This window comes from Cryptotermes secundus, unplaced genomic scaffold (assembly GCF_002891405.2).
Source record: "Cryptotermes secundus unplaced genomic scaffold, Csec_1.0 scaffold813, whole genome shotgun sequence".
Classification (NCBI taxonomy): Eukaryota; Metazoa; Arthropoda; class Insecta; order Blattodea; family Kalotermitidae; genus Cryptotermes; species Cryptotermes secundus.
The window spans coordinates 266,670-283,372 of record NW_019735471.1 but is presented as its reverse complement, the minus strand read 5'-3'; the positions used below and the strand labels follow the sequence as shown (position 1 = coordinate 283,372).

Here is a 16,703-nt window from a genome sequence, read left to right as displayed (position 1 = left end):
GAAAGCCAGAGCAGATTCCATCCACAGTAGCTGCCATGAAAGCTTCAAATCTTATGTTTAATGTGAGGTTTACACTGTAGATAAAAGATAAAGTAGGGTAATTTTATTTCAGATGTACACAGTATTTGTTACATGCCACAGAAATTTCAAAATGTGACTACCCATACATGAATAGACAGCTTATAGCATTTTCTTTTTCTGAACTGCTATAAAAAACTGGCACTTTTGATATAATATCACTGTTAGAGACAAGTTATGGCTGCCATAGGTATTCTGTGTTCCATGCAGTGATGTGATACAATGGCAAGTGTGCTCTGTATGCAGGACACCAATGGAGGTTAAGCAACAAATATTTAAATATTGATTTCAATTAACATTATGAAATTTCCAATTTCACAGGGTGGGATATTTCATTGGGAAATGTATGTCTTCTCCTGGTGACAGAGCTTGTACAAGGGCATGCTGAAAGTAATGGCTCCCAATTTCTTTTCCACAACAGCAATTTCATTCATGCACAGCATCCTAATTCCCCCTTCTTCTGACCTCTCTTGATGGGCCAGCAAGCAGTTCATACTAAAGTAAGTGTTACAGGTCTAAATTATTTGACAGCATTAAAATGAAACATGTTTCGAACTTGCATGTTCGCCACTGTCTTATGGAGGCATTACTTTTCAGCATACCCTTCCAGGATGAATGCTGCTAATACCAAAGCCCACCAGTGGACACATCATGATCCACAGTCATATACCCAGTTTTGTCAAGATCTGGTTTGATATCTTTCTTCCACCACTTTTGCTTTCCCAAGTGGATGCCTTCCAGCATGTTCCAACAAAAATATTGTACGTATTTGTGTTCAATTCTTTATTGGAGTCCGTCATAACATAACAGTCAAGGTTAAAATTACCCAGCTATATGTTTCGGCATTTTAAAGCCATCATCAGGCAAAACACATGATTACAGACACAGTTAGTAATCATGTGCTTTAAAAAGCCGAAACACGTAGCTAGGTAACTTTAACCTTGACCATTATGTTGTTGTGTTATGACAGACTCCAATAAAGAATTGTATATAATAACATAATGGGATGCACGGAAAGGAAAAGTATTTGTGTTCTCCCATCTCAGCTACAACTCCATGATGTAACTTTCCTAACAAAACTGGAAAGCTGTATAATCATAAAGTTCCTTGGTGGGGGCATTATGTGCTATAACACTGTGTTGTAGTCTCGCAGGCGGATACCAGGGTTCTGGTGAAACACACCACGCTGCAGTCTGATAGGTGGAATGTGTGTCTCCATCTTTAGGATGACTCCAGATATCAGACATTTAGATTAAGTAGGTATAGATGTTTGAAGTCACAATATGAAATCAGGTCACCCACAAACAGCAGTTTCATTTGGCTGATGATACGGGATATGATACTGTGTAGGTTGGTAGAAGTTTACTGACATTTCAGAGGAACCCAATGCCTTCAGCTTCAATTTTCCATCCTGAAGATGGATGAAGTACATTTGTCTGCAGTGTTGGTTAAAACAAATTACAGAGCATTACATTTCAGAAGACTTGTCCTCAATAATATTGCGGAAAACTCAGGATGTGATAGAATGTATGCAGTAGAAGTCTACCCTTACGAAGGTGGCAGTATGTTCCTCCAAAATTTTGGCGGACTCCTACGCACCTACACAGTGTCACTGCCAACTTCCTCATGATCACTGTCATGAATATCTCAAATCTTGCACGTAACACTGGTGCTTGTAGATGACTGTACTTCCATTATGAACAAGAAATATTGACACACTACAACCATACAGTAATTGTGATGTACTGATTAAACTGAACTTTGATCAGTGCAGATGAATTACATTACATAATGAAAGCAATTCTCAGAGCATTGTTTGAACAAGTCTTCATCACAGTAGTGAGTCTGTTAAGAAATCTGTACAAATTAATAAGAAATGGCAAGTCTACCATTGCAACCATTTACAGCTATCGGCCTGATGCTTCAGTGGCCCTGCCTGGGCTCCACCTCAAGTTTACAGTGAAACTTTGAGTGCATACAAACATATCATGAAATTTAAGCATTTTTATATCATTTTTCCCAAAGATTATATACATTTAAATACTACACCAAGAAAAACTATTTTATTTTATCTTTCTCAACAGGATACTAACCAATAAAGAAACAAAATCTTCAATTTCTTTTGATAGGTGTGTCATACCTTTTGTCTGAAAACTATTTACTGAAAATTTAACTACCTATGGTAAGGATGGATAGTAATGACCATCAATTACCATAAGCAGCCTGCTCTGAGTGAGAATGTTACAAACTGAAATCAACTCCACACATAATTCCAGCCTTGCAAGTAACCACACTAACTGAACAACATATTCTGCATGCACCTAATGGAGTAGGTGTACATGTTTTAAATTATAATCCGTTTCATGAAGAAATACACAAATGTAACAACTTTTGTAATTATGTGATTTCAAGTAAATTTCCATTAACAAAGACTAAAACATACTGAAACTGTCTTAAATAATTAGGTGGTTGGAATATATGTGACTGAGGTTGTCAACTTACAGTTATACATTCCTGATATCAAGAAAAATGTAAGTTTGCGAACGTCTGTAGTCAGTCTGTGTACCTTCTTAAGTGAAGATTAGTAACGCATCAGGATTACAATTCAGACTTCAAATAATGTTCAGCATTGACTTGTATTCATTTTGGGTTCAAATCATTATCACCACCTCCACGAAGATGCCTTAAGATCAGCCTTACACAGTTTCATGACCTGACATTATTGGCCGAGTCTATGTGTCTTTCAAGTTTTTGTATACCTACAGAAGACTCTTGATCAAACAGAGGACTTTTATAGCCGCATATAAGATTTGCAACCACTGTCCAGTGTGATTGATAAAAGTTGTTTTTAATTTCTCATCCTTTATACGTTTCAGTCAAAATGACCATCTTCACGTATGGAAACTACTGTTACACGTCGTGGATATATATGTTATATCATTTAACTAATATTAAGATGTACATTGATTTGTTAAAACATCTAAAATTATTACAAAAGTCTAAGGAAAAGAAACCAAATTGGTTCTAGTTTAAAACAAATACTGAACATTATTTTGTAAACAGACTAATTGTAATAATTTTTAGATGTTCTAAAAATCAATGTACATCTTAATATTAGTAAAAAGATATAACATATATATGTATGACATGTAACAGTAGTTTCCATACGTGTTGATAATATCCTTCTGAATATGGTCGTTTTGACCGAAACATGTAAAGGATGAAAAATTAAAAACAACTTTTATCAATCACACTGGACAGCGGTTAAAACCTTATATACAATTACTAGTGTGACGGACCAGGATCAACCAAATTACGTTTATAACCCATTAAAATTTTTCAGTGAAATATCAGTGGTGTTTTACGATGATTTGCAGTAGACTGTACATCTTCTGATTCTGTTGCTTGTATAATTTTACAGCTTTTCATACTGGCCTACAACTGAACAAGGGTTTCTTTCCTCCCTTGGAAGGATACAATATTGCTATTGCAATCAAGAAAGGCCAAATATAATTACCTCATGTCTGATTTAGCTTAAAGGCTGTTCATCTGGCTCAAGTCCTATAAGCAAGCAACTAATCACTAGAAATTGTACTTTCCAGCTTACAGGTGCCAACAGGTTACGTAAGGAAGCAGGAGAACCACTGTACTTATTTGAATGTGACATGAACTCTGTGGCCTTCCTTCCAGTATACATAGGCACTGTCGGCAGCTGCAAGCTGTGTCTTATTTAAAATAGAGATGATATTCCAGACAGTAAGAAACAATAAAAACATTTCAGAGTTGGTGCCAGCATATTTCATGAAGAATTTGTAGTTTTGTTTTTCAGATAGTTGCCCTGAAAAAGAAAGAAATAAAGAAAATGTAGTAATGCTCATGTTAAACTTGAAGATATGGTGTTTTTTTAATGAAATTTCATATTCTGCATCAAAAACAGAAATTTTTAGTAAAGCTTCACATCAATCCATCATTAAAATGACACTTTAGAGTGTACAATCTACAAATTATAACAAGACAAGTGACATGCTCAGAGAAAAACAAATATTTACTTTGCAGCAGTATAATCACCAAATGACATTATCGACATTGCTATATGGCTTCCCATCTACTCAGCCTTTAAGTTAAAGCTATGAATTACTGTTATTTGCAATGTCAAAATTAGACAAATTTTGAATTCAGTTCACTGGTTTCATCTAGTAATCTGTGTTTTCGTGTCTAAGTCTGTCAGTTAATGAATACAATTTTTTTAATTAGAACTGATTGTTCTTTTCAATGAATGCAGACAAAAAGCATACTCATGTTTGTTTACTGCTACTACAGACCACGAATGGAGACTGCATTTCTTTCTGCTTCTGCTGCAAAAGGCTAAGCGTTCTGAGTGGGTGTCAATTGAGCTCATCTGTTTCATAAAAAAAAATTAATCTCCTTCAGATGGGGCACAGTCTGTTTGCCCTTAAACATTCTGTAATATCTGCTGCTCCCGTCACTGATTATCCTAACAGCTGGCCAAATTTTAAGTTAGTCTGCTGCCTAAAGTCATCAATTTCTCCCAATTTCCAACCCATGGTCTGTGTCTATGTCTACTAGCCTAATAACAAATGAACATATATGCTGTGTGTTTTATGAGGCGGCTCCATCTGACTTGCCACAAAGTTTCAGTATTCGCTTTTGTCCCAGGACTGAAGCTACTGTGTATGTTTGTAGTCAGCAGAAAATGAATGCACAAAAAGTGCGGATGGATATCTATCTGCTATGTGGAATCATGGACATGTAACGATAACTAAAGTTTGCTTGCTTATGAAGCACCATTTAGAAATAGCATTAGATGGTTTCACAGTCTCATGTGCAGCACATCCATCTATAGAACTTTCTAGAAGTTATTCAGTACATGTTTCAACCTATTAGGTCATCATCAGGTGTTTTAAAATTATAAAGGAGGAAACTGCTCTGCTTCCATATTGTGGTTGCTGGTCATCAATGCGGTCCCTTCTATGTGCATGTATATACAAAGTGTCTGGTTGATCTGCCTGCTGTGTCATGCAGTGCAAGAGGGACACGCAGCATAACACAACAGGTAGAACGACCCATCACTTTGTATATACATGCGCATAGAAAGGACCGCATAGTGATGACCAGCAATCACAATATGGAAGAACAGCAGTTTCCACATTTATAATTTTAAAACACCTGATAATGACCTTATAGGTCAAAACAAGTAGTGAATAACTTTCAGGAAGTTTTACAGAAGGACATGCTGCACGTGAGACCGTGAAACAATTTGGTACTAAATGAAGTGCAGCAGGGTGCTACAATATACTAAAGTAAAGTAAAGGTATCCCGGTAACAGGCCGTGGGGGGCCATAGGGTTGTGAGATGTTGAGGTTCCCACATTTTCTAGACAATCGGCTCATAGATGGTGGCAAGGTTGTCAGCCCTATGGGCCAGCCGCCCTTTAGCCCCAAGAATATTGCAAGAATATTCCTGGTACTCATTTCTATTAGAGGCTGAGTCGACCCCAGGGCCATAGTGCGGCTGGAAGGATTAGGTCAATTGAAAAAAATCCAATGACTTCATCAGGACTTGAACTCATGACCTTCCAGCTTGTATTACAAATAAGAGCTCATGACCAGATCTGGACTGATACTCACTCCCTCCTGTTCAGTTTTCTTCATTCGTTTCTCCACTTTATTTTTGCCAGGTCCCTTTCCATGAAATTCATGAGACAGGTATCTGAAATTAGAAACAGAGACAACATTAGAGTCACTGTATTTTTGGATCTTACAGAACGTGGCCATGTTTCCAAGTAAGTAAAGTAAAGGAAAAGTAAGTAAAGCTATCCCTGTAACAGGCTGTGAAGGCCCATAGGGTTGTGAGACGCAGGTCCCAAATCTTCTAGACAGTCGGCTCAAAGATGGCGGTAAGGTTGTCACCCTTACGTGCCAGTCATGCTTTACTCCCCAGGAAAATTATTTAACTCCTGTAACTCATTTCTGTTAGAGGCTGAGTGAACCCCAGGGCCATAGTGCGGCCAGAAGGATTAGGTCAATCGAAAAAAATCCAATAACCTCATTGGTATTTGAACCCGCGACATTCCAACTTGTAGCATAGTGCCTTAATCACTATGCTACCGCGTGCAATCCAGTTATAGAGGAGATGACAATTCAAAGCTCAGATATTCTTTACCCTTCAAAATCTCCTACTCTACTCCATAATCAAAGCAAGTGGCTGATCCTTGCGCCCATGATAACTCTCTTCCCTAAAGCCTGCTGCAGAGAAGACTTGACAGCTACAGGACAACTTAGGTGACTTAGTCTGCAGTCACCTGCTCACACTAGTTCCTTGCTTGTGGATTTTTATACTCTGAAGACAAAGGCGATATGTTCCTCCAAAACATCGGTTTACACAATATACAGTGCCACATCTCAGAAGATGGCATTCTTCATAAGTGACATTCATTACATACCAACACACTATACATTAAAAAATGAAAAAAAGTAAAGTTATCCCTGTAACAGACCGTGGAGGTCCATAGGGTTTCAAGACGATTGGCTCACGGATGGCGGTGAGGTTGTCAGCCTTATGCGTCAAGCTATCCCTGTAACAGACCATGGAGGCCCATAGGGTTGTGAGACATTAAGGCTCCCACATTTTCTATACAATCGGTTCATGGATGGTGGTGAGGCTGTCAGCCTTACACATCAGCCGCACTTAACCCCCCACGAAAATGCCTGGTACTCATTTCTGTTAAGAGGCTGAGTTGACCCCAGGGCCATAGTGCAGCTGGAAGGAGCAGGTCAACTGAAAAAAATTAATGACCTCGTCAGGACTTGAACCCACGACCTTCCAACTTGTAGCATAGTGCCTCAAACAACTATCCTACCTCTACTAATATTACACAGTAATGATTAATGTGTTTCTACTAAAACCCCTAACAAAACTGCAGTATATGATTAAATATGGTACACCATTTATGAAATACTTAAAATATAAATGCACAATTAAAACCAATACTAAAGTGTCAAGGCCTATGTTGTACATAAAGAATCTGCTAATGACTCACCAATCTCAACTTCATTCCAAGCTCCACGTCTGCCTTCTTCTTCCTGATGTTTCTTCTCTTCAATCATTTCCCTCTCAAAGTCCTGTAATGTAAATTTTGTATGAGATTCGCAGAACACAAATGAGCAGTCCAAAAATTACCAATTCAAAATTACCTTGAGATAGACTGAAATCTGAACTGCTTACTCACCAACCACTGTATAAAAAACTACTGCACTGTGTAGGAGTGGAGCTTCTGACAGCAGTGGATTTGAAGAGTTCTGTCATCTGGGATATAATGCCGTGTGGTCTGTCGAAAGTCAAGAGACATATTGCAGAAACATGTCGCCTCCATCTTCAGGGTTGAAGAATAAATCAAGCAAGAAACCAGCACTGGCAGGTAACAAAGCCAAGTTCCTACCTGCTTCATGCTGGCTTCTGGTTTCATTTATTCTTTGACCCTGAAGATTCAGGTGACGTGTTCCCCCAGAAATTTGGATGATACCCCAGAAGACAGAATTCTTCTGGCTATACTGATCATCTTGAAACTTGCTTTGCCAAAATATCTTTTTAATATCATAATATGCTTTGAAGTTACAGATCTATTAGAAACATACTCTCATTCTACCAAGCAATGTACACCTGCCAAACTAATTCTGAGTTTGCAGTGAGAATACTGTGATGACTAACATTCAATTCACTCTGCAATGAATACAATTACAAGAACTATTGGTTTTTCCTTTAGTCATGTTCTGAGCTATTTATTCATCCCTATTTCAATTTCACATATCATTCCTAGTAGCATCTTTTCTACCCTTATCATGCACATGGCACAGGGAGAAGAAAGAAATAAAGTTGGGAAAAAAGCCTGGATTTCAGATTCTTGTAGACGAGATTAAGAAAGGCACTATCTTCTGGGAAGTAACATCCTGTTAAGTCCACTGACATTCCTTCAAAATGCTTATGGACCTTATCACATTATACGACATTTTATTCCAGAAGGCACCACTTGTCAAGAAGAAGAAGAAAAAGGTTCTACCATCTCAACTATCACATTCTTATTGTTTAACGAGTGCTTTCATTTCTAGGATTTCTGTTGGATATTTCCAGTTCAGTAATTTATATATCCATTATCGTGGAATTCCAACTGTAATTAATATATATTCTAATTCTGTTGCAGCTGCAGTAAATAACTGCAGATGGGCAATGGACTGTATCCAGTCTTGACACATGCTAATCAAAGTGCCTTGCCAAGTGTACATTTATCTGCGGATAGTTATATTCCACTCACAAGTAGTTCCTCAGCGTCCTCATCCCTGTTGCCAGCCAGACCATAAAGGGGGATGTCACCTAACGTACGGCAGAATTCTGCAGTAGCATTCAGCACAATGGAACCACCTTCCGAGTTTTCTTCTGAGTTTCTCTCCAGTACTGACTCTGCCACCTACAAACATCACAAATCACAAACAGTTAAATTATGTAGCTATACAGCATTCTGTTTTGTAGTGTCCATAAATGCAAAGCTGTCCCTATGCTTAATTAGTTATGCTCTAGATGGAGGTGAGTGGCCAGCTCCATGCCACTCCCACCCCAGGAAACAGCCCCTGGTGCCTATTTGACAGGAAGCCATAACAGGTCTCAATAACCAAAACACAAGAAAGGATGATAGTATAAAAAAAGGTAGAGCTCTCCCTGTATCAGCCCGTGGAGGCCCATAGGGGTGAGACGTCGAGACTCCCATACTTTCTCGACAATAAGCTCACATTTATGTTACAGGCTGAGTTGACCCCAGGGTCATAGTGTGACTGGAAGGATTCGGTTGATCTAAAAATCCAATTATCTAACTGGGAATCGAACCCATGACCTTTCAGTTTGTAGCACAGTTAGAAAGGATGACGATATTACTTAAATGTGAATATATGATTTACTGGTTTGAGGCTCACTGCAACAAACTGTGAGAGAAACAATTTAATAACCCTCAGGTTAAATTACAATGGTTCTGTATAGTAACCAAGGAGGAAACATCATAATGAGCTTTACTATAAAGTTCTGTGTAACATTTTATAACTGGAACATATGGAGACACTGTGTAGGAACTAAACATGGCACAGGATTCTGTAGCTAGGGGCAATTTCATCACCTCCCACCACCTATCCATAGGGCTGCTCCTCTCTTGTCTCAGGCAGGTGAGGGGAAGATGGCCTTGACTGAACAAGAGAAATGACCCGTACTACAGCCAAACATTTGTGAGAAGGATTAAAAAGGAAATCTGCCGATGTGATGTACCTTTTCTACTCTGTCCTTTGATTCTGTAACAGCCTCCTGCAGCTTCAGTCTCTGTGCTTTCTTGAGGGCTATCTGTAGCTCCAGTTCGCTGTCATTGGGATCAATCTTGATGTTGGACAGTTTCTCTTCTGGCGCTGAAAGTTGTGTCCCATTATTAATAACATTCAAAACTGCTCCTGCACTACATTTCCTTTCATGATTTCACAACACACTTCGTAGCGGAAACTATATAGTAAGAGGAAGTGGTGGAAACAGAAATGTGTCATGAAGGGATCAAGCAGCAAAGAAAAATGGTTCAGGATAATTACATATGCTACTCCTGTACCAGGACATGAAGGCCCATAGGGTTGTGAGACGTCGAGGCTCACTCATTTTCTAGATTCGGCAGTGGTACATATACTACAATTGGAACAAACCGGAGAAGTTTAATTATGTATGGAGGAGCCAAAAGTGGAAGGATGAAGGATCTAAGAAAGGTAGGGAAAGAAGGAAATGGGAAGGAGTCAAAAGTGGAAGTAAAGTAGGGAATTGAAAGAAGTAAATGTGATTAAAGAAGGGAAAATGATGAGGTCCTGAAAGGAAATGGTGAATGAAAAAAGGTTCAGCAAAAAGCAGTATGGAATGACAGCAAAAAAGGAGAGGTGAGAGAATAAGAGAAATCAGAACTATGATGACAGAAAGTGGTGGAATGGGGGAGCACAGGCATGATAATCAAAGAAGCAAAAATAAAAAGGGTCAGGAGAGAAAATGGTAGATTTGAAACCAGTTCAGGAAAGTCAGGAAGATGGAATTTAGGAGAGGAGGTAATAGAAGAGCAGAAGTTCAGGAGTGCAGAGGATGCTAAGTCAACGGACAGAACATATAAAGTGCAGTAGAAATTTTCTGAAAGACAGTAGTACAGAAATTGAAAGGCTTCAGAAAACTCAAGCGAAGAAGGGCAGAACAGACAGAAAAGTTGTGGCAGAAGGGAGAAAGGTTAAAACAAATGTTAAGTATAGGAAGGAACAGTGAAGATCAGGGCAGTAAGTTGGTGACTATGATGATTATATGCTATGCTGAACTATATTATACTAAACACAGAGTATGCTGANTCAAAACGAAGAATACACGGCGCCAAAACCCAGAAGACGACTTTCTTCACAGTCATCGCCGTGAAAACCTCAAAACTTACACAAGACAATAAAATGTTTCACATTATACTGTGACATGACAATTTTTATAACACACTACTGTGCTGTACTACTATGTATTATATTCAAACAAATTAGATGGTCCTAAATATTACTATATGAATCTTACCAACTGCAGGGCTTACATTTCTAACTGCGCCACGATCAGCAAGATCTTGGGCCTGCAGGACACTGATGATACCTAAGTGAACAAATAAAAAACCGAGTGATTACAGGTGTTAATAATAGAGTATCCTGTAGAAATATGTTTGGTGAACTGTTACCTCACTATATATATTTGAGATTTTATATTTTATAATAAAGAATAAGATATATACAACTCAGTATTCTGACATTCACAGCTACAATACCATACATAAACATACTTTGTATGTTCAATTTTGTAATACCGATCCTTGAAAAAAAGGGTAATCAATATGGGAACTAAAATATTGAATGACCATCCCCTTGAATTGAAAAGCAGTGAAAATTTTAATGTTTTTAAGAGGAAAATATAAAATTATTTGCTGTGCAGTGCTCTCTATTCTTTTCAAGAGTTTTTCAACTAATGTTGGACTGATGACTAGTTTGTTGACTGTCTTTTGGTTTGCAATTTTTAATATTGTTTACGTGTTTTATATTACTGATATTTTTCTTTTGGTCTTATATCTCTTTTATTGTTATGTACCTTATAATGGTTGTTATATTACCATGATACATCACTGTGTAATTTTTATGTGACTTTGACATATGATGCATTTGCTGTTATTTCTTGACATGTCCAATTGTATTCACTTCAGTTATGGACAGAAAGAAAGCTGAAGTTGAAATTGACACACATCAGTGGGCATAATTCATTTATGAGCCAGTACTTATGGAACATATATATTTATTGCAGACACTGCAGATTATGTATAATAATGTGTGACAAACAATTATTATTTCAGTGACTTACTTATGCATACATAATAAAGTTTTGCCCCATAAGTCATATAAAATACTCAATTTGTGCTATAAGGAAAGTAGGCGATCAGTTTCTTACAGAACTTCTTGTTGAGTATTCAAGAGTTTATCTATCACAGGTTGGTGTCTGGTAGTTATGAAACCCTAAAAATAGGGATCCTTCACATAGGCCTCACAAAACAAAACTGCAATTCTCTCAAAAATACCTGTCATTTTGACTAAATTTCAGTAATTTATGGAGACCATCTTCTTAAATCATCAGAAATCTGGAAATATACACTGTATCTGATACGTTCAATAATATCAAAAGACATAAGATTTATGGGAAAAGTGCACAGAACACAAAGCATTTTCTTCTACATGTTTGCTCCATTTTTTGCCGTGTTTTGCTATGCTTGAAATTAAAAAATTCATAAATTCTCAAATATAAAATGTCATGGAACTCCATTCTGTGGTTCTCAAGTTTATCATCAATACAGGCAGATTATGCTGTGTTACATTAACAAGCTCCACAGGGTTGCAAAGCCAAAACACTATACAGCATGTAGTCTGAGGCACGGATTAAGTTTCCACTGAGAAGGGGAACATCCGCTTTAAAAATAAAGATTCAGAAACACTCAGGGAACATGACCTGCCTAGCTGGAGCACTATATATCCTGACAAAGAACTGATACATGTGTCTGGCATCTGAACACTGGGTATAGCTGTAACGGTGTGTGACATGACACGCACCTCAAGTACAGGGACTCCCTGCATGAGCTAGACAGCTGAACAATGAAACAGAGAGGAAGACGCTGTGTGATCCCTGCTCACTCAGCAACTTGGCATCCTTCATCACTGGGAACAGCTTCCAGCCTCCATCAAGATAACAGATCTCTAAGATGAGATTGTGTCTGAGGGCTCTAGAATACACACCTGCCAACTCAAAGATGTTATGTCTCAGAATAGTACAGATCATCTCATATGTTACATACCTTCTACATGGGATGTATCCATAGAACATGCAGGAAAAGTGGGCAATTTGCTGAATCTTCCAGGCCCACTCTGACATCAACGTCTTCCCTGATCAGCTGCATAACAGTCTTTTCACAGGCGCCTATCCATAACTGTCAAATAAACAATTATGTAACGCTTACAAGATCATCGGTTTTAATCTATCTACAGGTTATTCAGAAGCTTTTTTTTTTTTCAGATATTTTCTCTACATATTTTGAACAATGTCTGCTGCCCCAGTTTCCTCAAACCATTCTGTTCGATTAACTCTTTGTATCCTTCATACTGGCCCGTGGGGCCCAACCAGGTAACATTCCTAACCTTATCCTGTAGCATGAGGGTGCTAACAGTCCACAAACCCGAATGCTCTACATTAAGCTTCAAAATACAAGAGGAACTTTATTCATGTTCCTACGAAACATAATAATTATTCACTTACTTGCAAAATCTTTTAAAAATAAACACTGCCACTACATATGTCACACATTTATGAAAGTTGGTGTAATTAAATAAAAAACATTCACTGTGTAATTAAGGTCACACCTACTTCCAGCAAAGGCTACCACCACGGATTATCATAAACTACAGATCACCATTACAATCGTCCACGGATCAATTGAACTATTTTCTTTTTATTGTGGGGAAAAAAATGAATTTACATAAAATGCCTAGACGATGCCCATCGGACCCCTGATCAATTGTGCTCCTGGTGGAAGTTGTACTGAGTGCCATCTATACTATAAGTCCTAAATTTCATGGTATTAATTTCGGCGTCATTAGCTCAGTTGCCTTCAAATTCTCTACTCTTCCTCGGTATCGGTAGCGATCGTTGCGTTGCGTAACTTCTGTAAACTTCAGAACATAATTCTTAATTCCATTTACGCACTTGGAATATGGAATTACGAACTTGTGTAATATTCCATGTGCGGAAATAGAATTAAGACTTTTGTTCTGAAGATCACAGAAATGACGTATCCCTACTGAAGGTGTGCACATCAGCCATGGCTTAGATATTTTACAAAAGCAATGCAGTGTATGCAGTAGCAGTTTACCTCCATATTTTAAGTAGCTAATGAGCACAAAATAGTGTGGTTGGTTGAGGCACTATGCTGTAAGCTAGAAGGTTACCAGTTTGATTTCCAATGAGGTTGCTGGATTTCTCAATTGACCTAATCCTTCACAGCCGCACTATGTCCCTGGGTCGACTCAGTCTATAACAGAAATGAGCACTAGGAATCTTACCAAAGGTAAAGGGCGGCTGGTGCATAAGGCTGACAACCTCACTGTCATCTGCAAATAGACTGTCTAGAAATGTGGGAGCCTCAACGTCTCACAAGCCCATGGGCCTCCACAACCTGTTCCAGGGATAGCTTTACCTTTACTACTTAAGTATCTAACACATTAGAAACAAAAGGAAAAGGATTATGAATGTGATTGACAGATAAACTCATTTCTTGTTACTTATTTTAGATAAGAGGTGTGATCAATTTTTTAATGTAAATTTGTGAATCTGTCCCTACCTGCTCCCCTCCATTGTCCCTTCCATCCGCCATCTCTGCTTAAATGTGTCCTGTATGTTCATTAGACTGAAATAAAGTTAACAAGATCTCTGATTCCTTCTCATAAAAAATATACTAGAAAATTCATAAAATTTATGAATATTATCAGAGGGGATTTTGCCACTATTCACTGTGGATATAGTGGCAATATGACTCTTAGGAGAGAAACTTAGAGTATTATGAACTGTATGGTAATATTAATTGTTTGGAGTGCCAATACTGTAATATATGCATTGTTTGTCTTGAAACACTACAGTGGGCTCAATGTATGGTAAGGGATGACCTTAGTAGTAGGGTGGTAAGGTATTAACAAAGACAGAGGAATATTCACATTCAGTCTCTGACTTTGATGACAAAATTGTTCTCAGTCCAAACTATAATAAGCATGCCAAGTACATGATTTTATACATAATAAATGATATTGTATAAGAACATCACAGAGGACATTGCAAAGAAAGCCTAAGCATTGCACTAAAATGTCATGAGGAACAAAGATTATTTACACATGTATATTTAGGTTGCCATGTTCTTAGTGACAACTTGCTAGTAAGTATAATAGGAAACACTGACTGACTGATTTTTGGCTTATTCAGGGGCACTGTTTCGACTGCTTAGGTTATACAGTCAAACAGCATGATGTTGCTGTAGCAGCCATGGCCTGCTTTAAGCTACAGTCCCAGGAGGCTATGAAAAACCTCAGGATAGTTGGTCTCTAGAATAAGACTGGAACTTGGGACTTTCCAAATATAAAGCAAAAGTATTAACCATTTAACTGCGACATTAAATTAGCAGGAGTATTAACAACTCAACTGTGACATTAAATTATAAGATACTGATCAAGTCTGCACTGAGATCATTATTATATAACCATTATGTAAAAAACAAAAGAAAATGATATACATTTTTATTCAGGCATTACAATCTAAAGATGAAAAACCAAGCAATTTTTCACTTGCTTTGTGTGATATGCATGAACCTAGCAGTATTTCCATAACCTTTGTTAAGTAATATTACCAAGAGTCATGCAGATGAATCCAAAATGTTTGGTCCAAGAAATTATGGCTCCTATTAGAGCTTCATTATGAACAGTGAAGTCTATCTTACAGTAACTCTCATCTGAGAAACTGATTCATTCAATATAGATAGGAAGGTTGTTACAGTCAATACGACAGTCACACCGAGATTCCTTTTCTCTTTACAAATCAGTAATGCAGAGATATAAAATACCAAATTAACTTATATGCTACTGAGTATTTCTGAAACTGTATCTTGAATTTTCTACATAACACAACAACAACAATATCAAAAGGCACAGACATGCACACACACACACACATGCACACATACACAATTATACATGTTTGCATAAGTCGTGTATGCAGTTTCAGGATTTCTTGAGAATAACATATTAATATTGAGAAATTCACTGTTCTCCTACAATGGAATAAATACCCTACTATTGTAGGGTGACCAAAAAGACCAAAAGAATAAGACAAATTAATAGGTATATGTCAAAATATGGCAATATGGACAGTCTTTCCCTGCCACATACGTGGCATAGGAGATGTATAAGGGGGAAGAAGTGCAGGAATTTCTGAAAAAGTAGCAAGTTATGGTTTATGTTAGCCTGAAATATCTATAGCAAAGCAGTCAAAGAGCTGTAAGTATACATGTTTTCTGAAAAATAAATACACAAACAGTTTAACAACATATCATTCGTTACTTTATAAAGAGTGGTGACAAGGATAAAATGTAAAAGAGAAAGTTGACATCTGATTTTTTGTAGCACTGATTAAATTGACTTATGCTAATTACCAATATATATAAATACAGAAACTGTATTTTAGAGAGAAATCACTGCTGCAAGGAAAACAAAGTTTAACAAATTACATAGTTCTTACTGCGTATAGACTACTGCGAATGATAGAAATTCTGCTCCTAACATTACGAGGAATGTGGCAGAATCATGGCTCATACATGCCACACAGCCTTCATATGCTATCTGAAATATGGAAAATTAATGCAGGAGTAATAAGGTTTATAGAAAGAGGGCAGAGTACGAAGCAAGCAGCAAGCAACAAGTAACTCAAAAGTAAACTAATCATAACAAATGAAAAATAAGAGGCAGCTTGTTTTAAAATTTCTTCTACAAAATGAAACACAAATGTTGATACAATGACGACATAATCAAATGTTAATATTCTTGAGTTGACAGTAATAAACTTTCAGTATATGGACATGCATGGATGAGTATCATACAACAAGCCTTCAGTGAAATGCAATGAGCTAAAAACAAGACAAGATCTGATGGTAATAATACTAGAGAAGTTTTTCACCAGAGAACAGAATTGCACCATTGTGATATTATGCAGACATTCAATGCAATTTTACAAAAGTATTACATGCTGTATAGGTGATTATACAACAGATGACAAGATGCTGCCACCCTTCCATAGTTGATGTCCATTAAAAAGTTTTCATAGAGAACAGACAGGAGAAATATGACATAAAAAATTCTGACAAGTTTGGAACTAGTTAAGTGGATGGTGCATTATCTTAGCTTCACACCCTCATCTACATAGTTGGTATACATTTGCATGCAGTATTCCTATGAGAC

The 16,703-nt window shown here is 37.4% G+C and overlaps 1 protein-coding gene across 2 annotated transcripts; it reads right to left on the bottom strand.

The window, feature by feature from the left end:
• Positions 1–3,905: 3,905 nt before the first annotated feature.
• Positions 3,906–13,221, bottom strand: LOC111869403 (U4/U6.U5 tri-snRNP-associated protein 1). Of its 2 annotated transcripts, none has more exons than XM_023860903.1 (8): positions 12,967–13,221; positions 12,509–12,640; positions 10,702–10,773; positions 9,403–9,536; positions 8,408–8,560; positions 7,139–7,220; positions 5,727–5,808; positions 3,906–3,916 (listed from the first exon to the last, which is right to left on the bottom strand). In XM_023860903.1, exons 2-7 carry the CDS (start codon positions 12,528–12,530, stop codon positions 5,747–5,749), a joined length of 525 nt encoding a protein of 174 aa, XP_023716671.1. In that variant the 5' UTR covers positions 12,531–12,640; positions 12,967–13,221; the 3' UTR covers positions 3,906–3,916; positions 5,727–5,746. The 2 variants fall into 2 exon arrangements, with proteins under 2 accessions (XP_023716671.1, XP_023716672.1); XM_023860904.1 differs by having other exon boundaries at positions 13,075–13,221.
• Between the last annotated feature and the right edge of the window lie 3,482 nt (positions 13,222–16,703).